The 25629-nt window shown below is 44.6% G+C and overlaps 1 protein-coding gene across 1 annotated transcript in view; it reads left to right on the top strand.

The window, feature by feature from the left end:
* Positions 1 to 25629, top strand: part of LOC137433066 (ankyrin-3) — a 482046-nt gene that overhangs the window by 261367 nt on the left and 195050 nt on the right. Inside the window, exon 10 of the mRNA XM_078784014.1 lies at positions 497 to 694. Coding sequence (XP_078640140.1) covers positions 497 to 694 — 198 coding nt within the window. The remainder of the gene's footprint in view (positions 1 to 496; positions 695 to 25629) is intronic.

Genomic DNA, 25629 nt, shown 5'->3' with positions numbered 1-25629 from the left:
CAAAAACGATATATAGCAGGATATCTCAAAAAGTTGTGGACGAGTTATGACTAAAGTTGGTGGACAAGTTCGTTAAGTGACAAAAACAAGCCGATTAGATTTTGGTTCAGGTCCGAATCCATATCCGGCCTATCAGTGGGATATAAAATATATACTGTTCATCCTGGCGGAGGTTTGTGCTCTGCCGAGTGCCGCCTTATTCCAATTTTATTTTGACTAAAACATCCCTGGCACTAACTGATGAACATCTGAAAGGTTGATAAACATCCACTTGGTCATCTCAGAAACACATTGTTGACAGACAGACGAAACACAGACAGACATTTATCATGGTATCGATTTTCGCAGACAAATACAAAAGCCGTGCAAATGTAGAGACCTGACAAACTGCAAGCAGAATGGTCACAATTAAGCTATGGCATTGGTCTTCAGGAAGGTGATACAAATGGGAGTGCAATGAATAACGTGTCCTTGTTGCTCCTTGCCTTGTGAGCAGAACGGGTTGTCTCCACTACACATGGCGACTCAAGGAGAGCACCTGGCCTGCGTACAGCATCTGCTTAGTCGTGAAGCGCCGGTCAATGACGTAACTCTGGACTTCCTAACGCCACTGCATGTTGCGGCGCATTGTGGGCACTACCGTGTGGCCAAACTGCTGCTGGAGCGAGGAGCTGAGGCCAACACGCGTGCCTTGGTGAGGATATCTGGGGAGTGGTGAAGATGGAACGAGAAGGTTATGTACTTACACGTTTGACAAGTTTCTTTCTTTGTCATTTTTAACGAGGGAATAATTTTACAGAGGATGCAGGTGGATACCTCTTTAGCTGTGTTTTCATCAAAGATTTTCAGCCATAGATGAGGAAACATAAAGCTGTTGAGAATTTCTGGATTATCAAAACACCCATACACCTGTCCTTGATGAAAACAAACATTACAGGCCCATGATAGTGTCTTTCCTACAGACAACGTATAATAATATTACCATGTAAATTTTGTTTTAATCTTCAGTTATGAGAGGACGAGAGTGAGAGAGAGACAGATAAGGTGAGACACCTATAGCATAGGAAAACGACAGAGAGAGGTTAGACAATAGAAAAGTTGTGGGTATGAGCCTTGAACTGTGGAAGGTTTAAGTTGTTGGGAAGGCAAGAAGAGCTAGTTGTTTCTAGAGATTTGTGGAGTGAAGAATGAAAGTTGATGCATGTTCATATTGGCTGTGCACGAATGCAGAGGTGCACAGTATGGATGGCTATCTGAATCCAGGTGAGTGTAACAAGGACGTATCCTGGGTAGCTGTTACACCTGCAGGGCGATGGCTGGAGTAGTAAGTGAGCTGTCACCCTTGAGTCAAATTGGCTTAGATTGCACTCGATGAAGAATACACGCCACAGATGGAGGAGCTCCACGCCGCATGGATGAGCCGTATTCCATCATGGGATGAACCTGGGATTTATAAAGAGTCAGTTGGTTAGAAGTAACAGTATTCCGTAGTGTAAAGTAAGGTATCCTTCACTTCAGTGAAGTATCCTTCATCAGCACGACTAGTTGTTCATATTCTATCAATTATTTTTTGTCTTGGAAAATAAGTACCTTTTTCTGAAAGTAGTTACAATGCGGTTCTTCCAGGAGAGATCAGAAGAAATTTCATTTCTCAGAATCCTGGGATGGTGGAAATTTGTGAGAGGGATGTACTATATACATGGAAAGAGGGAATATTGGTTTTGATTGTGTTTTTAAACGAGCATGGGTATCCGGCTTTGCCCGTTGCTCTTCTAATCCTGCTAGCATTTCAAGGATTCAAATTTTGTTTTGTTTTCTATTCTATTTTTGTGGGGGCCTAAAACACAGCCATACACACACAAAGGAATGGGGTTGTGGATCATTTAATAATACCTATCACGTAATGAAAAGGTGTGGACACTGTGGAGGGATTCTTTTTATTTCCAACTTTTTTTTTCAAAACCTTCAATTTCTTTTTTGCCCAAAACACTTTTCGACACTCACTGATGAACCTGAAAGTTTGGCGAAGATCCTTTTGGTGATCTCTGAGAAAAATGGTGATGTACCCATAGAGCGACAGACAGATGGACATCTCTCTTTTATATATAGATGAGATGGGATTGGGATTAAGTGTGGTTCAATATCGTGATGTTGTTTGAGCACCACTCCATTATCCAGTCAAAATCAGATTCTCAGCAAGATGGAAGGTAAAGTGAGTTTGCATACAGTATATTGACTGGGAAAAAGATAATTGAGATTTCAAGGTAAGTAAGAGAGAGGACATGTGAGTCATTAGCAAAGGACTTTATGGGGATTGTAGTAGTACAACGCAGGTAAAATGTAATAAAAAGGAGAAACAAGATGGTTGACATTGCTGAGTTAACACTCCAGAGTTAATATTGAACTTCCTGGAATGGCTCCATTTCCATAGGTACAAATGGAACATCCTGAAATGAACTTTCATAGCCAGGTATCGAGAAGAGGAGGAATGCTATATTGAGGTAGTTTAGCAAGGAGTCCTTTGTGCTCTCGACTCTAAAGAAGGCCTTGGAGTATCTAATGCAACAATATGATTCTCTCAAAATGATTCCATGACAGAAGATTTTGTGTTGGTGACGCAAGTGAGTTGATCACCAGTAGATTCGGTTTGACTAAATCCATACTGATGTTCTTTAATTAAAGTTGGATTTTCAAGGAAGAACAGGATCTGCTTTGTGACAACAGTTTCCATAACCTTGGAAAGTATGGAAGTTCAGGCAATTAAGAGGTAGTTTGATGGATTTCATTGATGGGCACTTTTCTAAGCACACAGAATATGAGTGAATGCTACCTGGATGCAGTGAAGATTCCTGGGCTGTCAGGATGGTCTAGACTCTAGAGTCTAGACCATTTTCGTTAGGTGACATACGTATGTACGCACACTCACCTCTAAACTGTCCAGCCTGGGTTGGAATCCCGACTCGGGTAAAAACTGTCATCTCGGGGTTTCACAGACAGGGTGATCCATCAATGTGTGTGTCGTCCCTCGAAAGGACGTTAAACCGGGAGTCACATCTGCCAGCATTCATTGGTGGACGTTAAAGACCCCACGATGTCCTTTGTGAGGAGTAGGTGACCTATCGTCGGCACCCTGAACAAATAACAAATTCCTGCCCTGAACTACAGGGGGCACTGTACCAGTGGCACAACCACGTGTTCAGCCAATGATGCTACCCCCACAGGCTTATGCTGTACACGATCCAAGAAGAAGAAGAAGAAGAAGGAACAGAAGCTGCACATGAAGTATCCCTGTAAAGTAGGAAAGTTGAAATATCTGAATAGCAGCAAGAGCAGACTTCCAAGCTTGGAAACAAAGGTTTTTAATGGTGACCTGCAACACAACAGTGATTTAATATGACAAGTGCTAAGCACACAACAGTGAAAGTGGGGTTGTATAAAAGCGGGGTTGTATAAAAGCGGGGTTGTATCAAAGCGGGGTTGTATCAAAGCAGGGTTGTATCAAAGCGGGGTTGTATCAAAGCGGTGTTGTATCAAAGCGGGGTTGTATCAAAGCGGGGTTGTATCAAAGCGGGGTTGTATCAAAGCGGGGTTGTATCAAAGCGGGGTTGTATCAAAGCGGGGTTGTATCAAAGCGGGGTTGTATCAAAGTGGGGTTGTATCAAAGCGGTGTTGTATCAAAGCGGGGATGTATCAAAGCGGGGTTGTATCAAAGCGGGGTTGTATCAAAGCAAGGTTGTATCAAAGCGGGGTTGTATCAAAGCGGGGTTGTATCAAAGCGGGGTTGTATTAAAGCGGTGTTGTATCAAAGCGGGGTTGTATCAAAGCGGGGTTGTATCAAAGCGAGGTTGTATCAAAGCGGTGTTGTATCAAAGCAGGGTTGTATCAAAGCGAGGTTGTATCAAAGCGAGGTTGTATCAAAGCGGGGTTGTATCAAAGCGAGGTTGTATCAAAGCGGGGTTGTATCAAAGCAGGGTTGTATCAAAGCGAGGTTGTATCAAAGTGGGGTTGTATCAAAGCGGGGTTGTATCAAAGCGGGGTTGTATCAAAGTGAGGTTGTATCAAAGCGATGTTGTATCAAAGTGGTGTTGTATCAAAGCAGAATGGTATCAAAGTGGTGTTGTATCAAAGTGGTGTTGTATCAAAGCAGGATGTTATCAAAGTGGTGTTGTTTCAAAGCAGAATGGTATCAAAGTGGTGTTGTATCAAAGTGGTGTTGTATCAAAGCAATGTTGTATCAAAGTGGTGTTGTATCAAAGCAGGATGGTATCAAAGTGGTGTTGTATCAAAGCAGGGTGGTATCAAAGTGGTGTTGTATCAAAGTGGTGTTGTATCAAAGCGATGTTGTATCAAAGTGGTGTTGTATCAAAGCAGGATGGTATCAAAGTGGTGTTGTATCAAAGCAGGGTGGTATCAAAGTGGTGTTGTATCAAAGTGGTGTTGTATCAAAGCGATGTTTCATCAAAGTGGTGTTGTATCAAAGCAGGATGGTATCAAAGTGGGGTTGTATCAAAGCAGGGTGGAATCAAAGTGGGGTTGTATCAAAGCAGGGTGGAATCAAAGTGGCATTGTATCAAAGCAGGGTGGTATCAAAGTGGTGTTGTATCAAAGCAGGATGGTATCAAAGTGGTGTTGTATCAAAGCAGGGTGGTATCAAAGTGGTGTTGTATCAAAGTGGGGTTGTATCAAAGCAGGGTGGAATCAAAGTGGCGTTGTATCAAAGCAGGATGGAATCAAAGTGGGGTTGTATCAAAGCAGGGTGGTATCAAAGTGGTGTTGTATCAAAGTGGGGTTGTATCAAAGCAGGGTGGAATCAAAGTGGCGTTGTATCAAAGTGGGGTTGTATCAAAGCAGGGTGGAATCAAATTGGCGTTGTATCAAAGCAGGATGGAATCAAAGTGGGGTTGTATCAAAGCAGGGTGGAATCAAAGTGGGGTTGTATCAAAGCAGGGTGGAATCAAAGTGGCGTTGTATCAAAGCAGGGTGGAATCAAAGTTGCGTTGTATCAAAGCAGGATGGAATCAAAGTGGGGTTGTATCAAAGCAGGGTGGAATCAAAGTGGCATTGTATCAAAGCAGGATGGAATCAAAGTGGGGTTGTATCAAAGCAGGGTGGAATCAAAGTGGGGTTGTATCAAAGCAGGGTGGAATCAAAGTGGGGTTGTATCAAAGCAGGATGCAATTAAAGTGCGGTTGTATCAAAGCAGGATGGTATCAAAGTGGTGTTGTATCAAAGCAGGGTGGAATCAAAGTGGTGTTGTATCAAAGCAGGGTGGTATCAAAGTGGTGTTGTATCAAAGTGGGGTTGTATCAAAGCAGGGTGGAATCAAAGTGGCGTTGTATCAAAGCAGGATGGAATCAAAGTGGGGTTGTATCAAAGCAGGGTGGAATCAAAGTGGGGTTGTATCAAAGCAGGGTGGAATCAAAGTGGCGTTGTATCAAAGCAGGGTGGAATCAAAGTTGCGTTGTATCAAAGCAGGATGGAATCAAAGTGGGGTTGTATCAAAGCAGGGTGGAATCAAAGTGGCATTGTATCAAAGCAGGATGGAATCAAAGTGGGGTTGTATCAAAGCAGGGTGGAATCAAAGTGGGGTTGTATCAAAGCAGGGTGGAATCAAAGTGGGGTTGTATCAAAGCAGGATGCAATTAAAGTGGGGTTGTATCAAAGCAGGATGGTATCAAAGTGGTGTTGTATCAAAGCAGGATGGTATCAAAGTGGTATTGTATCAAAGCAGGGTGGTATCAAAGTGGTGTTGTATCAAAGTGGGGTTGTATCAAAGCAGGGTGGAATCAAAGTGGCGTTGTATCAAAGCAGGATGGAATCAAAGTGGGGTTGTATCAAAGCAGGATGGAATCAAAGTGGGGTTGTATCAAAGCAGGGTGGAATCAAAGTGGGGTTGTATCAAAGCAGGGTGGAATCAAAGTGGCATTGTATCAAAGCAGGATGCAATCAAAGTGGGGTTGTATCAAAGCAGGATGCAATCAAAGTGGGGTTGTATCAAAGTGGTGTTGTATCAAAGTGGTGTTGTATCAAAGCAGGATGGAATCAAAGTGGTGTTGTATCAAAGCAGGGTGGAATCAAAGTGGCGTTGTATCAAAGCAGGATGGAATCAAAGTGGGGTTGTATCAAAGCAGGGTGGAATCAAAGTGGGGTTGTATCAAAGCAGGGTGGAATCAAAGTGGCGTTGTATCAAAGCAGGATGGAATCAAAGTGGGGTTGTATCAAAGCAGGGTGGTATCAAAGTGGTGTTGTATCAAAGTGGGGTGGAATCAAAGTGGTGTTGTATCAAAGCAGGGTGGTATCAAAGTGGGGTTGTATCAAAGCAGGGTGGTATCAAAGTGGCGTTGTATCAAAGCAGGATGGAATCAAAGTGGGGTTGTATCAAAGCAGGGTGGAATGAAAGTGGCGTTGTATCAAAGCAGGATGGAATCAAAGTGGGGTTGTATCAAAGCAGGGTGGAATCAAAGTGGGGTTGTATCAAAGCAGGGTGGAATCAAAGTGGGGTTGTATCAAAGCAGGGTGGAATCAAAGTGGGGTTGTATCAAAGCAGGGTGGTATCAAAGTGGGGTTGTATCAAAGCAGGGTGGTATCAAAGTGGGGTTGTATCAAAGCAGGGTGGAATCAAAGTGGCGTTGTATCAAAGCAGGATGGAATCAAAGTGGTGTTGTATCAAAGCAGGGTGGTATCAAAGTGGTGTTGTATCAAAGTGGGGTTGTATCAAAGCAGGGTGGAATCAAAGTGGGGTTGTATCAAAGCAGGGTGGAATCAAAGTGGGGTTGTATCAAAGCAGGGTGGAATCAAAGTGGGGTTGTATCAAAGCAGGGTGGTATCAAAGTGGGGTTGTATCAAAGCAGGGTGGTATCAAAGTGGGGTTGTATCAAAGCAGGGTAGAATCAAAGTGGCGTTGTATCAAAGCAGGGTGGTATCAAAGTGGCGTTGTAGCAAAGCAGGGTGGAATCAAAGTGGCGTTGTATCAAAGCAGGGTGGTATCAAAGTGGGGTTGTATCAAAGCAGGGTGGAATCAAAGTGGGGTTGTATCAAAGCAGGGTGGAATCAAAGTGGCGTTGTATCAAAGCAGGGTGGTATCAAAGTGGTGTTGTATCAAAGTGGGGTTGTATCAAAGCAGTGTGGAATCAAAGTGGGGTTGTATCAAAGCAGGGTGGAATCAAAGTGGGGTTGTATCAAAGCAGGGTGGAATCAAAGTGGAGTTGTATCAAAGCAGGGTGGTATCAAAGTGGGGTTGTATCAAAGCAGGGTGGAATCAAAGTGGCGTTGTATCAAAGCAGGGTGGTATCAAAGTGGCGTTGTATCAAAGCAGGGTGGAATCAAAGTGGGGTTGTATCAAAGCAGGGTGGATACAAAGTGGCGTTGTATCAAAGCAGGATGGAATCAAAGTGGTGTTGTATCAAAGCAGGGTGGTATCAAAGTGGCGTTGTCTCAAAGCAGGGTGGAATCAAAGTGGGGTTGTATCAAAGCAGGGTGGAATCAAAGGGGGTTGTATCAAAGTGGGGTTGCATCAAAGTGGGGTTGTATCAAAGTGGGGTTGTATCAAAGCAGGGTGGAATCAAAGGGGGTTGTATCAAAGTGGGGTTGCATCAAAGTGGGGTTGTATCAAAGCAGGGTGGAATCAAAGGGGGTTGTATCAAAGTGGGGTTGCATCAAAGTGGGGTTGTATCAAAGTGGGGTTGCATCAAAGTGGTGTTGTATCAAAGTGGTGTTGTATCAAAGCAGGGTGGAATCAAAGGGGGTTGTATCAAAGTGGGGTTGCATCAAAGTGGGGTTGTATCAAAGCAGGGTGGAATCAAAGGGGGTTGTATCAAAGTGGGGTTGTATCAAAGCAGGGTGGAATCAAAGTGGTGTTGTATCAAAGCAGGGTGGAATCAAAGTGGGGTTGTATCAAAGTGGTGTTGTATCAAAGTGGGGTTGTATCAAAGCAGGGTGGAATCAAAGTGGGGTTGTATCAAAGTGGTGTTGTATCAAAGTGGGGTTGTATCAAAGCAGGGTGGAATCAAAGGGGGTTGTATCAAAGTGGGGTTGTATCAAAGCAGGGTGGAATCAAAGTGGCGTTGTATCAAAGCAGGATGGAATCAAAGTGGTGTTGTATCAAAGCAGGGTGGTATCAAAGTGGTGTTGTATCAAAGTGGGGTTGTATCAAAGCAGGGTGGAATCAAAGTGGGGTTGTATCAAAGCAGGGTGGAATCAAAGTGGGGTTGTATCAAAGCAGGGTGGAATCAAAGTGGGGTTGTATCAAAGCAGGGTGGTATCAAAGTGGGGTTGTATCAAAGCAGGGTGGTATCAAAGTGGGGTTGTATCAAAGCAGGGTAGAATCAAAGTGGCGTTGTATCAAAGCAGGGTGGTATCAAAGTGGCGTTGTAGCAAAGCAGGGTGGCATCAAAGTGGCGTTGTATCAAAGCAGGGTGGTATCAAAGTGGGGTTGTATCAAAGCAGGGTGGAATCAAAGTGGGGTTGTATCAAAGCAGGGTGGAATCAAAGTGGCGTTGTATCAAAGCAGGGTGGTATCAAAGTGGTGTTGTATCAAAGTGGGGTTGTATCAAAGCAGTGTGGAATCAAAGTGGGGTTGTATCAAAGCAGGGTGGAATCAAAGTGGGGTTGTATCAAAGCAGGGTGGAATCAAAGTGGAGTTGTATCAAAGCAGGGTGGTATCAAAGTGGGGTTGTATCAAAGCAGGGTGGAATCAAAGTGGCGTTGTATCAAAGCAGGGTGGTATCAAAGTGGCGTTGTATCAAAGCAGGGTGGAATCAAAGTGGGGTTGTATCAAAGCAGGGTGGATACAAAGTGGCGTTGTATCAAAGCAGGATGGAATCAAAGTGGTGTTGTATCAAAGCAGGGTGGTATCAAAGTGGCGTTGTCTCAAAGCAGGGTGGAATCAAAGTGGGGTTGTATCAAAGCAGGGTGGAATCAAAGGGGGTTGTATCAAAGTGGGGTTGCATCAAAGTGGGGTTGTATCAAAGTGGGGTTGTAGCAAAGCAGGGTGGAATCAAAGGGGGTTGTATCAAAGTGGGGTTGCATCAAAGTGGGGTTGTATCAAAGCAGGGTGGAATCAAAGGGGGTTGTATCAAAGTGGGGTTGCATCAAAGTGGGGTTGTATCAAAGTGGGGTTGCATCAAAGTGGTGTTGTATCAAAGTGGTGTTGTATCAAAGCAGGGTGGAATCAAAGGGGGTTGTATCAAAGTGGGGTTGCATCAAAGTGGGGTTGTATCAAAGCAGGGTGGAATCAAAGGGGGTTGTATCAAAGTGGGGTTGTATCAAAGCAGGGTGGAATCAAAGTGGTGTTGTATCAAAGCAGGGTGGAATCAAAGTGGGGTTGTATCAAAGTGGTGTTGTATCAAAGTGGGGTTGTATCAAAGCAGGGTGGAATCAAAGTGGGGTTGTATCAAAGTGGTGTTGTATCAAAGTGGGGTTGTATCAAAGCAGGGTGGAATCAAAGGGGGTTGTATCAAAGTGGGGTTGTATCAAAGCAGGGTGGAATCAAAGTGTGGTTGTATCAAAGCAGGGTGGTATCAAAGTGGGGTTGTATCAAAGTGGTGTTGTATCAAAGCAGGGTGGAATCAAAGTGTGGTTGTATCAAAGCAGGGTGGTATCAAAGTGGGGTTGTATCAAAGTGGTGTTGTATCAAAGCAGGGTGGTATCAAAGCGGGGTTGTATCAAAGTGGTGTTGTATCAAAGCAGGGTGGTATAAAAGTGGGGTTGTATAAAAGCAGGGTGGTATCAAAGTGGTGTTGTATCAAAGCAGGGTGGTATCAAAGTGGAGTTGTATTAAAGCAGAGTGGTATCAAAGTGGGGTTGTATCAAAGTGGGGTTGTATCAAAGCAGGGTGGTATCAAAGTGGTGTTGTATGAAAGCAGGGTGGAATCAAAGTGCTGTTGTCTCAAAGCAGGGTGGTATAAAAGTGGGGTTGTATAAAAGCAGGGTGGTATCAAAGTGGTGTTGTATCAAAGCAGGGTGGAATCAAAGTGGTGTTGTATCAAAGCGAGGTTGTATCCAAGCAAGGTTATATCAAAGTGAGGGTTGTATCAAAGTAGGATTGCATGAAAGTAAGGTTGTGACAAAGCTGGGTTATATCAAAGCGTGTCCGATGAAAGTGGGGTTACATCAAAGCATGTCCGATGAAAGTGGGGTTATATCAAATCATGTCCGATGAAAGTGGGGTTGTATCAAAGCGGGGTTGTATCAAAGCCTGTCCGATGAAAGTGGGGTTATATCAAAGCGGGGTTGTATCAAAGCGGCATTTTATCAAAGTGTGTCCGATGAAAGTGGGGTTATATCAAAGAAGGGTTGTATCAAAGCATGTCCGATGAAAGTGGGGTTCTATCAAAGCGGGGGTGTATCAAAGTGGGGTTGTATCAAAGTGGGGGTGTATCAAAGCGGGGTTGTATCAATGCGGGGTTGTATCAAAGCGGGGGTGTATCAAAGCGGAGTTGTATCATAGCGTGTCCGATGAAAGTGGGGTTGTATCAAAGCAAGGGTGTATCAAAGCGGAGTTGTATCATAGTGGGGGTGTATCAAGGCGGGGTTGTATCAATGCGGGGTGTATCAAAGCGGGGTTGTATCAATGCGGGGTGTATCAAAGCGGAGTTGTATCAAAGCGTGTCCGATGAAAGTGGGGTTGTATCAAAGCGGGGGCCGGGGGTGTATCAAAGTGGGGTTGTATCAAAGTGGAGGTGCATCAAAGCAGGGTTGTATCAATGCGGGGTGTATCAAAGCGGAGTTGTATCAAAGCATGTCCGATGAAAGTGGGGTTGTATCAAAGCGGGTGCGTATCAAAGCGGGGTTGTATCAAAGCCTGTCCCATGAAAGTGGGGTTATATCAAAGCGGGGTTGTATCAAAGCGGGGTTTTATCAAAGTGTGTCCGATGAAAGTGGGGTTATATCAAAGAAGGGTTGTATCAAAGCATGTCCGATGAAAGTGGGGTTGTATCAAAGCGGGGGGTGTATCAAAGTGGGGTTGTATCAAAGTGGGGGTGTATCAAAGCGGGGTTGTATCAATGCGGGGTGTATCAAAGCGGGGTTGTATCAAAGCGGGGTTGTATCAAAGCGGGGTTGTATCAAAGCGAGGTTGTATCAAAGCGGTGTTGTATCAAAGCAGGGTTGTATCAAAGCGAGGTTGTATCAAAGCGAGGTTGTATCAAAGCGGGGTTGTATCAAAGCGAGGTTGTATCAAAGCGGGGTTGTATCAAAGCAGGGTTGTATCAAAGCGAGGTTGTATCAAAGTGGGGTTGTATCAAAGCGGGGTTGTATCAAAGCGGGGTTGTATCAAAGTGAGGTTGTATCAAAGCGATGTTGTATCAAAGTGGTGTTGTATCAAAGCAGAATGGTATCAAAGTGGTGTTGTATCAAAGTGGTGTTGTATCAAAGCAGGATGTTATCAAAGTGGTGTTGTTTCAAAGCAGAATGGTATCAAAGTGGTGTTGTATCAAAGTGGTGTTGTATCAAAGCAATGTTGTATCAAAGTGGTGTTGTATCAAAGCAGGATGGTATCAAAGTGGTGTTGTATCAAAGCAGGGTGGTATCAAAGTGGTGTTGTATCAAAGTGGTGTTGTATCAAAGTGATGTTGTATCAAAGTGGTGTTGTATCAAAGCAGGATGGTATCAAAGTGGTGTTGTATCAAAGCAGGGTGGTATCAAAGTGGTGTTGTATCAAAGTGGTGTTGTATCAAAGCGATGTTTCATCAAAGTGGTGTTGTATCAAAGCAGGATGGTATCAAAGTGGGGTTGTATCAAAGCAGGGTGGAATCAAAGTGGGGTTGTATCAAAGCAGGGTGGAATCAAAGTGGCATTGTATCAAAGCAGGGTGGTATCAAAGTGGTGTTGTATCAAAGCAGGATGGTATCAAAGTGGTGTTGTATCAAAGCAGGGTGGTATCAAAGTGGTGTTGTATCAAAGTGGGGTTGTATCAAAGCAGGGTGGAATCAAAGTGGCGTTGTATCAAAGCAGGATGGAATCAAAGTGGGGTTGTATCAAAGCAGGGTGGTATCAAAGTGGTGTTGTATCAAAGTGGGGTTGTATCAAAGCAGGGTGGAATCAAAGTGGCGTTGTATCAAAGTGGGGTTGTATCAAAGCAGGGTGGAATCAAAGTGGCGTTGTATCAAAGCAGGATGGAATCAAAGTGGGGTTGTATCAAAGCAGGGTGGAATCAAAGTGGGGTTGTATCAAAGCAGGGTGGAATCAAAGTGGCGTTGTATCAAAGCAGGGTGGAATCAAAGTTGCGTTGTATCAAAGCAGGATGGAATCAAAGTGGGGTTGTATCAAAGCAGGGTGGAATCAAAGTGGCATTGTATCAAAGCAGGATGGAATCAAAGTGGGGTTGTATCAAAGCAGGGTGGAATCAAAGTGGGGTTGTATCAAAGCAGGGTGGAATCAAAGTGGGGTTGTATCAAAGCAGGATGCAATTAAAGTGGGGTTGTATCAAAGCAGGATGGTATCAAAGTGGTGTTGTATCAAAGCAGGGTGGAATCAAAGTGGTGTTGTATCAAAGCAGGGTGGTATCAAAGTGGTGTTGTATCAAAGTGGGGTTGTATCAAAGCAGGGTGGAATCAAAGTGGCGTTGTATCAAAGCAGGATGGAATCAAAGTGGGGTTGTATCAAAGCAGGGTGGAATCAAAGTGGGGTTGTATCAAAGCAGGGTGGAATCAAAGTGGCGTTGTATCAAAGCAGGGTGGAATCAAAGTTGCGTTGTATCAAAGCAGGATGGAATCAAAGTGGGGTTGTATCAAAGCAGGGTGGAATCAAAGTGGCATTGTATCAAAGCAGGATGGAATCAAAGTGGGGTTGTATCAAAGCAGGGTGGAATCAAAGTGGGGTTGTATCAAAGCAGGGTGGAATCAAAGTGGGGTTGTATCAAAGCAGGATGCAATTAAAGTGGGGTTGTATCAAAGCAGGATGGTATCAAAGTGGTGTTGTATCAAAGCAGGATGGTATCAAAGTGGTATTGTATCAAAGCAGGGTGGTATCAAAGTGGTGTTGTATCAAAGTGGGGTTGTATCAAAGCAGGGTGGAATCAAAGTGGCGTTGTATCAAAGCAGGATGGAATCAAAGTGGGGTTGTATCAAAGCAGGATGGAATCAAAGTGGGGTTGTATCAAAGCAGGGTGGAATCAAAGTGGGGTTGTATCAAAGCAGGGTGGAATCAAAGTGGCGTTGTATCAAAGCAGGATGCAATCAAAGTGGGGTTGTATCAAAGCAGGATGCAATCAAAGTGGGGTTGTATCAAAGTGGTGTTGTATCAAAGTGGTGTTGTATCAAAGCAGGATGGAATCAAAGTGGTGTTGTATCAAAGCAGGGTGGAATCAAAGTGGCGTTGTATCAAAGCAGGATGGAATCAAAGTGGGGTTGTATCAAAGCAGGGTGGAATCAAAGTGGGGTTGTATCAAAGCAGGGTGGAATCAAAGTGGCGTTGTATCAAAGCAGGATGGAATCAAAGTGGGGTTGTATCAAAGCAGGGTGGTATCAAAGTGGTGTTGTATCAAAGTGGGGTGGAATCAAAGTGGTGTTGTATCAAAGCAGGGTGGTATCAAAGTGGGGTTGTATCAAAGCAGGGTGGTATCAAAGTGGCGTTGTATCAAAGCAGGATGGAATCAAAGTGGGGTTGTATCAAAGCAGGGTGGAATCAAAGTGGCGTTGTATCAAAGCAGGATGGAATCAAAGTGGGGTTGTATCAAAGCAGGGTGGAATCAAAGTGGGGTTGTATCAAAGCAGGGTGGAATCAAAGTGGGGTTGTATCAAAGCAGGGTGGAATCAAAGTGGGGTTGTATCAAAGCAGGGTGGTATCAAAGTGGGGTTGTATCAAAGCAGGGTGGTATCAAAGTGGGGTTGTATCAAAGCAGGGTGGAATCAAAGTGGCGTTGTATCAAAGCAGGATGGAATCAAAGTGGTGTTGTATCAAAGCAGGGTGGTATCAAAGTGGTGTTGTATCAAAGTGGGGTTGTATCAAAGCAGGGTGGAATCAAAGTGGGGTTGTATCAAAGCAGGGTGGAATCAAAGTGGGGTTGTATCAAAGCAGGGTGGAATCAAAGTGGGGTTGTATCAAAGCAGGGTGGTATCAAAGTGGGGTTGTATCAAAGCAGGGTGGTATCAAAGTGGGGTTGTATCAAAGCAGGGTAGAATCAAAGTGGCGTTGTATCAAAGCAGGGTGGTATCAAAGTGGCGTTGTAGCAAAGCAGGGTGGAATCAAAGTGGCGTTGTATCAAAGCAGGGTGGTATCAAAGTGGGGTTGTATCAAAGCAGGGTGGAATCAAAGTGGGGTTGTATCAAAGCAGGGTGGAATCAAAGTGGCGTTGTATCAAAGCAGGGTGGTATCAAAGTGGTGTTGTATCAAAGTGGGGTTGTATCAAAGCAGTGTGGAATCAAAGTGGGGTTGTATCAAAGCAGGGTGGAATCAAAGTGGGGTTGTATCAAAGCAGGGTGGAATCAAAGTGGAGTTGTATCAAAGCAGGGTGGTATCAAAGTGGGGTTGTATCAAAGCAGGGTGGAATCAAAGTGGCGTTGTATCAAAGCAGGGTGGTATCAAAGTGGCGTTGTATCAAAGCAGGGTGGAATCAAAGTGGGGTTGTATCAAAGCAGGGTGGATACAAAGTGGCGTTGTATCAAAGCAGGATGGAATCAAAGTGGTGTTGTATCAAAGCAGGGTGGTATCAAAGTGGCGTTGTCTCAAAGCAGGGTGGAATCAAAGTGGGGTTGTATCAAAGCAGGGTGGAATCAAAGTGGCGTTGTATCAAAGTGGGGTTGTATCAAAGCAGGGTGGAATCAAAGTGGGGTTGTATCAAAGTGGGGTTGTATCAAAGTGGGGTTGTATCAAAGTGGCGTTGTATCAAAGTGGCGTTGTATCAAAGTGGCGTTGTATCAAAGCAGGGTGGAATCAAAGTGGGGTTGTATCAAAGCAGGGTGGAATCAAAGTGGCGTTGTATCAAAGTGGGGTTGTATCAAAGCAGGGTGGAATCAAAGTGGCGTTGTATCAAAGTGGTGTTGTATCAAAGTGGGGTTGTATGAAAGCAGGGTGGAATCAAAGTGGGGTTGTATCAAAGTGGTGTTGTATCAAAGTGGGGTTGTATCAAAGCAGGGTGGAATCAAAGGGGGTTGTATCAAAGTGGGGTTGCATCAAAGTGGGGTTGTATCAAAGTGGGGTTGTATCAAAGCAGGGTGGAATCAAAGGGGGTTGTATCAAAGTGGGGTTGCATCAAAGTGGGGTTGTATCAAAGCAGGGTGGAATCAAAGGGGGTTGTATCAAAGTGGGGTTGCATCAAAGTGGGGTTGTATCAAAGTGGGGTTGCATCAAAGTGGTGTTGTATCAAAGTGGTGTTGTATCAAAGCAGGGTGGAATCAAAGGGGGTTGTATCAAAGTGGGGTTGCATCAAAGTGGGGTTGTATCAAAGCAGGGTGGAATCAAAGGGGGTTGTATCAAAGTGGGGTTGTATCAAAGCAGGGTGGAATCAAAGTGGTGTTGTATCAAAGCAGGGTGGAATCAAAGTGGGGTTGTATCAAAGTGGTGTTGTATCAAAGTGGGGTTGTATCAAAGCAGGGTGGAATCAAAGTGGGGTTGTATCAAAGTGGTGTTGTATCAAAGTGGGGTTGTATCAAAGCAGGGTGGAATCAAAGGGGGTTGTATCAAAGTGGGGTTGTATCAAAGCAGGGTGGAATCAAAGTGTGGTTGTATCAAAGCAGGGTGGTATCAAAGTGGGGTTGTATCAAAGTGGTGTTGTATCAAAGCAGGGTGGAATCAAAGTGTGGTTGTATCAAAGCAGGGTGGTATCAAAGTGGGGTTGTATCAAAGTGGTGTTGTATCAAAGCAGGGTGGTATCAAGGCGGGGTTGTATCAAAGTGGTGTTGTATCAAAGCAGGGTGGTATAAAAGTGGGGTTGTATAAAAGCAGGGTGGTATCAAAGTGGTGTTGTATCAAAGCAGGATGGAATCAAAGTGGGGTTGTATCAAAGCAGGGTGGAATCAAAGTGGCATTGTATCAAAGCAGGATGGAATCAAAGTGGTGTTGTATCAAAGCAGGGTGGTATCAAAGTGGTGTTGTATCAAAGTGGGGTTGTATCAAAGCAGGGTGGAATCAAAGTGGCGTTGTATCAAAGCAGGATGGAATCAAAGTGGGGTTGTATCAAAGCAGGGTGGAATCAAAGTGGGGTTGTATCAAAGCAGGGTGGAATCAAAGTGGCGTTGTATCAAAGCAGGGTGGAATCAAAGTTGCGTTGTATCAAAGCAGGATGGAATCAAAGTGGGGTTGTATCAAAGCAGGGTGGAATCAAAGTGGCATTGTATCAAAGCAGGATGGAATCAAAGTGGGGTTGTATCAAAGCAGGGTGGAATCAAAGTGGGGTTGTATCAAAGCAGGGTGGAATCAAAGTGGGGTTGTATCAAAGCAGGATGCAATTAAAGTGGGGTTGTATCAAAGCAGGATGGTATCAAAGTGGTGTTGTATCAAAGCAGGATGGTATCAAAGTGGTATTGTATCAAAGCAGGGTGGTATCAAAGTGGTGTTGTATCAAAGTGGGGTTGTATCAAAGCAGGGTGGAATCAAAGTGGCGTTGTATCAAAGCAGGATGGAATCAAAGTGGGGTTGTATCAAAGCAGGATGGAATCAAAGTGGGGTTGTATCAAAGCAGGGTGGAATCAAAGTGGGGTTGTATCAAAGCAGGGTGGAATCAAAGTGGCGTTGTATCAAAGCAGGATGCAATCAAAGTGGGGTTGTATCAAAGCAGGATGCAATCAAAGTGGGGTTGTATCAAAGTGGTGTTGTATCAAAGTGGTGTTGTATCAAAGCAGGATGGAATCAAAGTGGTGTTGTATCAAAGCAGGGTGGAATCAAAGTGGCGTTGTATCAAAGCAGGATGGAATCAAAGTGGGGTTGTATCAAAGCAGGGTGGAATCAAAGTGGGGTTGTATCAAAGCAGGGTGGAATCAAAGTGGCGTTGTATCAAAGCAGGATGGAATCAAAGTGGGGTTGTATCAAAGCAGGGTGGTATCAAAGTGGTGTTGTATCAAAGTGGGGTGGAATCAAAGTGGTGTTGTATCAAAGCAGGGTGGTATCAAAGTGGGGTTGTATCAAAGCAGGGTGGTATCAAAGTGGCGTTGTATCAAAGCAGGATGGAATCAAAGTGGGGTTGTATCAAAGCAGGGTGGAATCAAAGTGGCGTTGTATCAAAGCAGGATAGAATCAAAGTGGGGTTGTATCAAAGCAGGGTGGAATCAAAGTGGGGTTGTATCAAAGCAGGGTGGAATCAAAGTGGGGTTGTATCAAAGCAGGGTGGAATCAAAGTGGGGTTGTATCAAAGCAGGGTGGTATCAAAGTGGGGTTGTATCAAAGCAGGGTGGTATCAAAGTGGGGTTGTATCAAAACAGGGTGGAATCAAAGTGGCGTTGTATCAAAGCAGGATGGAATCAAAGTGGTGTTGTATCAAAGCAGGGTGGTATCAAAGTGGTGTTGTATCAAAGTGGGGTTGTATCAAAGCAGGGTGGAATCAAAGTGGGGTTGTATCAAAGCAGGGTGGAATCAAAGTGGGGTTGTATCAAAGCAGGGTGGAATCAAAGTGGGGTTGTATCAAAGCAGGGTGGTATCAAAGTGGGGTTGTATCAAAGCAGGGTGGTATCAAAGTGGGGTTGTATCAAAGCAGGGTAGAATCAAAGTGGCGTTGTATCAAAGCAGGGTGGTATCAAAGTGGCGTTGTAGCAAAGCAGGGTGGAATCAAAGTGGCGTTGTATCAAAGCAGGGTGGTATCAAAGTGGGGTTGTATCAAAGCAGGGTGGAATCAAAGTGGGGTTGTATCAAAGCAGGGTGGAATCAAAGTGGCGTTGTATCAAAGCAGGGTGGTATCAAAGTGGTGTTGTATCAAAGTGGGGTTGTATCAAAGCAGTGTGGAATCAAAGTGGGGTTGTATCAAAGCAGGGTGGAATCAAAGTGGGGTTGTATCAAAGCAGGGTGGAATCAAAGTGGAGTTGTATCAAAGCAGGGTGGTATCAAAGTGGGGTTGTATCAAAGCAGGGTGGAATCAAAGTGGCGTTGTATCAAAGCAGGGTGGTATCAAAGTGGCGTTGTATCAAAGCAGGGTGGAATCAAAGTGGGGTTGTATCAAAGCAGGGTGGATACAAAGTGGCGTTGTATCAAAGCAGGATGGAATCAAAGTGGTGTTGTATCAAAGCAGGGTGGTATCAAAGTGGCGTTGTCTCAAAGCAGGGTGGAATCAAAGTGGGGTTGTATCAAAGCAGGGTGGAATCAAAGTGGCGTTGTATCAAAGTGGGGTTGTATCAAAGCAGGGTGGAATCAAAGTGGGGTTGTATCAAAGTGGGGTTGCATCAAAGTGGGGTTGTATCAAAGTGGCGTTGTATCAAAGTGGCGTTGTATCAAAGTGGCGTTGTATCAAAGCAGGGTGGAATCAAAGTGGGGTTGTATCAAAGCAGGGTGGAATCAAAGTGGCGTTGTATCAAAGTGGGGTTGTATCAAAGCAGGGTGGAATCAAAGTGGCGTTGTATCAAAGTGGTGTTGTATCAAAGTGGGGTTGTATGAAAGCAGGGTGGAATCAAAGTGGGGTTGTATCAAAGTGGTGTTGTATCAAAGTGGGGTTGTATCAAAGCAGGGTGGAATCAAAGGGGGTTGTATCAAAGTGGGGTTGCATCAAAGTGGGGTTGTATCAAAGTGGGGTTGTATCAAAGCAGGGTGGAATCAAAGGGGGTTGTATCAAAGTGGGGTTGCATCAAAGTGGGGTTGTATCAAAGCAGGGTGGAATCAAAGGGGGTTGTATCAAAGTGGGGTTGCATCAAAGTGGGGTTGTATCAAAGTGGGGTTGCATCAAAGTGGTGTTGTATCAAAGTGGTGTTGTATCAAAGCAGGGTGGAATCAAAGGGGGTTGTATCAAAGTGGGGTTGCATCAAAGTGGGGTTGTATCAAAGCAGGGTGGAATCAAAGGGGGTTGTATCAAAGTGGGGTTGTATCAAAGCAGGGTGGAATCAAAGTGGTGTTGTATCAAAGCAGGGTGGAATCAAAGTGGGGTTGTATCAAAGTGGTGTTGTATCAAAGTGGGGTTGTATCAAAGCAGGGTGGAATCAAAGTGGGGTTGTATCAAAGTGGTGTTGTATCAAAGTGGGGTTGTATCAAAGCAGGGTGGAATCAAAGGGGGTTGTATCAAAGTGGGGTTGTATCAAAGCAGGGTGGAATCAAAGTGTGGTTGTATCAAAGCAGGGTGGTATCAAAGTGGGGTTGTATCAAAGTGGTGTTGTATCAAAGCAGGGTGGAATCAAAGTGTGGTTGTATCAAAGCAGGGTGGTATCAAAGTGGGGTTGTATCAAAGTGGTGTTGTATCAAAGCAGGGTGGTATCAAGGCGGGGTTGTATCAAAGTGGTGTTGTATCAAAGCAGGGTGGTATAAAAGTGGGGTTGTATAAAAGCAGGGTGGTATCAAAGTGGTGTTGTATCAAAGCAGGGTGGTATCAAAGTGGAGTTGTATTAAAGCAGAGTGGTATCAAAGTGGGGTTGTATCAAAGTGGGGTTGTATCAAAGCAGGGTGGTATCAAAGTGGTGTTGTATGAAAGCAGGGTGGAATCAAAGTGGTGTTGTCTCAAAGCAGGGTGGTATAAAAGTGGGGTTGTATAAAAGCAGGGTGGTATCAAAGTGGTGTTGTATCAAAGCAGGGTGGAATCAAAGTGGTGTTGTATCAAAGCGAGGTTGTATCCAAGCAAGGTTATATCAAAGTGAGGGTTGTATCAAAGTAGGATTGCATGAAAGTAAGGTTGTGACAAAGCTGGGTTATATCAAAGCGTGTCCGATGAAAGTGGGGTTACATCAAAGCATGTCCGATGAAAGTGGGGTTATATCAAATCATGTCCGATGAAAGTGGGGTTGTATCAAAGCGGGGTTGTATCAAAGCCTGTCCGATGAAAGTGGGGTTATATCAAAGCGGGGTTGTATCAAAGCGGCGTTTTATCAAAGTGTGTCCGATGAAAGTGGGGTTATATCAAAGAAGGGTTGTATCAAAGCATGTCCGATGAAAGTGGGGTTCTATCAAAGCGGGGGTGTATCAAAGTGGGGTTGTATCAAAGTGGGGGTGTATCAAAGCGGGGTTGTATCAATGCGGGGTTGTATCAAAGCGGGGGTGTATCAAAGCGGAGTTGTATCATAGCGTGTCCGATGAAAGTGGGGTTGTATCAAAGCAAGGGTGTATCAAAGCGGAGTTGTATCATAGTGGGGGTGTATCAAGGCGGGGTTGTATCAATGCGGGGTGTATCAAAGCGGGGTTGTATCAATGCGGGGTGTATCAAAGCGGAGTTGTATCAAAGCGTGTCCGATGAAAGTGGGGTTGTATCAAAGCGGGGGCCGGGGGTGTATCAAAGTGGGGTTGTATCAAAGTGGAGGTGCATCAAAGCAGGGTTGTATCAATGCGGGGTGTATCAAAGCGGAGTTGTATCAAAGCATGTCCGATGAAAGTGGGGTTGTATCAAAGCGGGTGCGTATCAAAGCGGGGTTGTATCAAAGCCTGTCCCATGAAAGTGGGGTTATATCAAAGCGGGGTTGTATCAAAGCGGGGTTTTATCAAAGTGTGTCCGATGAAAGTGGGGTTATATCAAAGAAGGGTTGTATCAAACCATGTCCGATGAAAGTGGGGTTGTATCAAAGCGGGGGGTGTATCAAAGTGGGGTTGTATCAAAGTGGGGGTGTATCAAAGCGGGGTTGTATCAATGCGGGGTGTATCAAAGCGGGGTTGTATCAAAGCGGGGTTGTATCAAAGCGGGGGTGTATCAAAGCGGAGTTGTATCAAAGCGTGTCTGATGAAAGTGGGGTTGTATCAAAGCGGGTGCGCATAAAAGCGGGGTTGCATCAATGCGGGGTGTATCAAAGCAGAGTTGTATCATAGTGGGGGTGTATCAAGGTGGGGTTTTAGCAATGCGGGGTGTATCAAAGCGGAGTTGTATCAAAGCGTGTCCGATGAAAGTTGGGTTGTATCAAAGCGGGGGTGTATCAAGGTGGGGTTGTATCAAAGTGGAGGTGCATCAAAGCAGGGTTGTATCAATGCGGGGTGTATCAAAGCGGAGTTGTATCAAAGGATGTCCGATGAAAGTGGGGTTGTATCAAAGCGGGTGCGCATCAAAGCGGGGTTGCATCAATGCGGGGTGTATCAAAGCGGAGTTGTTACAAAGCATGTTCAATGAAAGTGGGTTTGTATCAAAGCGGGTGTTATAGATTGTCATTCCAAATCCTCCACCATAGTTAAACAACAACAACATCAGCGTCATAGGTTATATATATCCGGGTCTTGCGATTACCCGTAGTGAATTACGATATTCAAGATGGATGCTGCGTGGGCCCGTGTGGATGGATGATAATTACGGGAGGACTAATAATCGTTATGTTCTTGGTTCATTATAATTAACACCACATTAATAATTCTTAATGTCGGATTGTTATGCTTATGTATGTAGTATTATTATTAGTATTATTTTGCTTGTTGTATTAAGCGACAGACTTAGCTATGCTTCTGTGTTGTTACAGGCTGTACTGTTCTCGCTGAATAAATCCTACGTTGTGCAACCTAACGAATCGAGCCTATTCCCTTCACTCTTCGGCTTGTCACAGCGGGGTTGTATCCAAGCGTGTTCGATGAAAGTGGGGTTGTATCAAAGCGGGGTTTTATCAAAGCGGGGTTTTATCAAAGCGGGGTTTTATCAAAGCGGGGTTTTATCAAAGCGGGGTTGTATCAAAGCGTGTCCGATGAAAGTGGGGTTGTGTCAAAGCGTGTCTTGAACTTCCTGCTTCGTTTGAACTTCACTCACAATTACATGTCACTCACACATACTGTCACTCACAATTATGTGTGACCCAATTATCCTCCCAGGAAAAACGCCATGATTAAGCTAACTTAACATGGATACACCTCAACATGCAACCCCATTGGCGGCAATGGCAGAGAAAACCCGCTCGGGGGTGAAACCCCCCTGGGGAGGGGGGCAAATGAATGCGCTACAACCTTCATTATGTAACCCTTAGGCATCCTGTCAAGTTTGGTTGAGATTGGATAAGTAACGATGGAATGTATTGCAGTCAAAAAATCATCGGACAGACAGACACCAAATTGCGTAATTTAGTATGATGATGATGGAGCTGCATTTCACTTGTTGAAGAGGAGACTAAAGTGAGAAACCCCCCCATAACAAACAACAACTGACATGTGAACATACAATGTGCTATTGTTCGGCAATGGTAAAACATGCATACATGTATATCAATATCAATAAATAAAAGATGACCCTCCATACTGTTACAGCCTGAAGAACACCAAGCTAAGCCTTCAATCACACTGTCTTTATTTATGGATTATATCACACGAAAAATCTCTTCCTACACATAAAACAAAGAAGGGAGAAAAGAGGGTAAAACCAGAGTAGGCCAGTCCAAGAGTAGGCAGGTCCAAGAGTAGGCAGGTCCAAGAGTAGGCAGGTCCAAGAGTAGGCAGGTCCAAGAGTAGGCAGGTCCAAGAGTAGGCAGGTCCAAGAGTAGGCCCCAAGGCAGGCCCAGCAGTAGGCCCCAGGGCAGGCCCAGTGGTAGGCCCCAGTGCAGGCCACGCATGAGAGGGTAGGAGTAGGCAAGTCCAGAGTAGGCCCCAAGGCAGGCCCAACAGTAGGCCCCAGGGCAGGCCCAGCATGAGAGGGTAGGAGTAGGCATGTCCACGGAGTTGTATCGTTGTATAAATGTTAGGCAGCAGCAGCAGTAGGCAGCAGCGGACTGGGTCTTAAAACCGGCCCGGGCATCCTTCACCTAGGTCGGCCCATTATTCATGAATATGTTGCTTATCTGAGAAAATAGACAAAATGCTTGAAAAAAACAACTAAATAAAATCCACTAAAAATTAAATTTATTTTCAGTAACACAAGCACATGTCATGTCTAAGAGAGTAGGTGCCTGCGCAGTTCGCTGCTTCTGGCAGCCACACCATCAATGATATCCTTACTGTCAAGTTTGGCCAGGATCCCTTTTTCCACAGACATCAACATGAACGCCTCAAGATGTTCTTGTGTTATTGTACTTCGCAGATGGCTTTTGATTCTCTTCAAAGCAGAGAAAGACCGTTCACATGCCACTTGTGACACAGGGCAGCGTTAGCAGCAGCTTGTAGGCAAGCCCAATGCTCTTGTAGGCATCCGTGAAAAGGTTCAACTTGAGGAGCACTTTGTAGCAGCAGAGAGGACAGGCTTTACATGACTTACATGTACTTGACAGAGTCTTCCTGTCCTATTCAGACTCACTGTCCTCCTGCACTGTATAAGCATCTGCTTCTGATTGTTTCAGTATTGACCATTGTTCTCCAAGGCTTCGCAGTTCTTTTCGTAGTTGTTCCGCTGTGACACCATCATCAAATCTCAGCAAATGTTTATGCAGCTCTTCCATAGCTCCCGATGGCACTTGATCAAAGTTCCTTGGGTGAAGAAGTGAGAGATCAGCATACAATGTTGATGTTGCTGATCTGTCAAACCGCTGCTCAATGCTGCTCACAATAGTGTCCACTATTCGGTTGTACCAATTTACACAATAGTGTCCAATTTAGCATCGTAAGTCAGTTCGCGATATTGTTATCAATACTAGATCAGTAGTCAGTAGACCTATCTAAACTTACTAGGCCTATCGGCTCAAAATCCTTTTAACTGTTGATTTGGTAGTTTTTACAATGAAGGAAACACGTATCGGGAGTACATACGACATAGCGATTGTGAATGTGACAGCTCTGAGGCTTCTTTCGCTTCACATCGCAGTGACGGCGAGCACCAACATGGCGGCTGTAAGATTAAAATCTGGCTTCAAGCCCCCTCACCACCCAAAGCCTTCAACCAGACATATTAACACGCTACTCCCCCTTCATTCCCGTTCTTCAAAGCAAAGCGGTAAAAATTGTTGTATCGTATCGCCATTATATATTTAGATTTAAGAGCAACGGTACCCTCTCTAAGGGCGGGCTTCAATTGGGAGGCGCGATTTATTTTAACATCCGTTAAACATCACACGCAAATCATCAAAATCTAAACAGTATTTTTAGAATTTCAATAAAAAAAACCACATCACTGTTCATATCGGTAAATATTATTTCATCGTGTTTCAAATCGTGATTAGTGATATTAACTGTACGCTTTTCTTTAGGAAAAAAAATGGAATGATTTTGTACGGTACCTCTTCTTCAGCTTCGAACTTCAGGATGGACGACATTGCTGATAAAAGTTCCTTTTCTCTCTTTGAAGTTCTTGGCAAACATTTTTATATTGTCACTGCTGCCAACGCGACGCCATGGCATTATTCATAAAATTCATTCATTCATTCATTCATTTAATGATCATTAAACATTATTCTTACGCTCATTAAACGTTCATTAAACATTAAACGTTCATTAAACGATTACGAAAATAAAAACGAAAAACATTACGAAATTATGATCACACCGTCACATCAAACACTACCGTGAACACAAACATCGTCACAACATCGTCACAATGAAAACATCGTCACAAACGTTACGTTACGTAATTCAAACTGTGAACACATCGAATGTTGGAGAGCCCATTGCCAAAACGATTTGTTTTCTCTGGTACGTGTTACTGGGCGGGTACCGTTTCAGATAAACCGGTAAAATGCCTCCCAAACGGAAAGCCTCATTGCCGGTAACGAAAACGTCCAAGGAAGCTGTTGCAAGAAAGAAGGCTAGGCTAGACGTGGAGTCGAGGACTATCGGAAGCAGGAACAAGGACGTGACACAGCTGCACCACCAGTCTCGGAGGCAGTCCGAGGAATACAGATCTGGTGAACAAGGACGTGACACAGCTGCACACAGCACAGAGATGTGGCTTTTATTGAAATTCTACAAATACTGTTTAAATTTTGATGATTTGCGTGTGATATGCTTTAACGGATGTTTGTATAAATCGTTTAAAATAAAAAAACCCTTCAATTTCTGATATTTGACCTTTTCATTTGGGCCTCCCAATTGAAGCCCCGCCCGTAGGGCGAGTCCCGTTGCTAGTAATTATAATGACCTTTTGACCTTTTGATATTTAGCGGGGAATCCCCGGGGATGGAGGCAGAAGTTATCCGTGACAATTTTTTTTCAGCAGTTTGTTTATCCAGCCCAGCGGCCCATTTTTTACCCAGCGGTCCCAGCCCACCGGGCATTGCCCAAATGCCCGTATGGCCAGTCCGCCCATGCGAGTAGGCCCCAAGGCAGGCCCAGTGGTAGGCCCCAGTGCAGGCCCAGCACGAGAGGGTAGGAGTAGGCAAGTCCACGAGTAGGCCCCAAGGCAGTAGAGGCACGGCAGCAATAATTCGATCAAAGTCACCCTTCAGGTAGAGAGGCGGCTGCAGGGGGTTGATCCGGCATACCTTTCAGGTGGAGAGATTGCAGCTGGAAACTCTACAACACTCAAAAAAGCACTTCGCCATGAGCTCTCCTCCAAAATGGCCTCTCTGGCTCTCTCTCCTCTGAATTACCTTCCTGGCCCCTCCCCTCCCCACAGCCAATCATAGGCTTTATACACATGGACCAAACCACTTGGTCTAACTCACAGGGGTGTGGCGGGGGAAGGAAAAAGAAAAAGGTCACAGACCCTAACAATACCCTTGCCTCATATTCATCTTTTGATCTCAAATCCAA

This window comes from Myxine glutinosa, chromosome 8, assembly GCF_964187855.1.
Source record: "Myxine glutinosa chromosome 8, kmMyxGlut1.1, whole genome shotgun sequence".
Classification (NCBI taxonomy): Eukaryota; Metazoa; Chordata; class Myxini; order Myxiniformes; family Myxinidae; genus Myxine; species Myxine glutinosa.
This window is presented reverse-complemented; position numbering and strand designations above follow the sequence as displayed.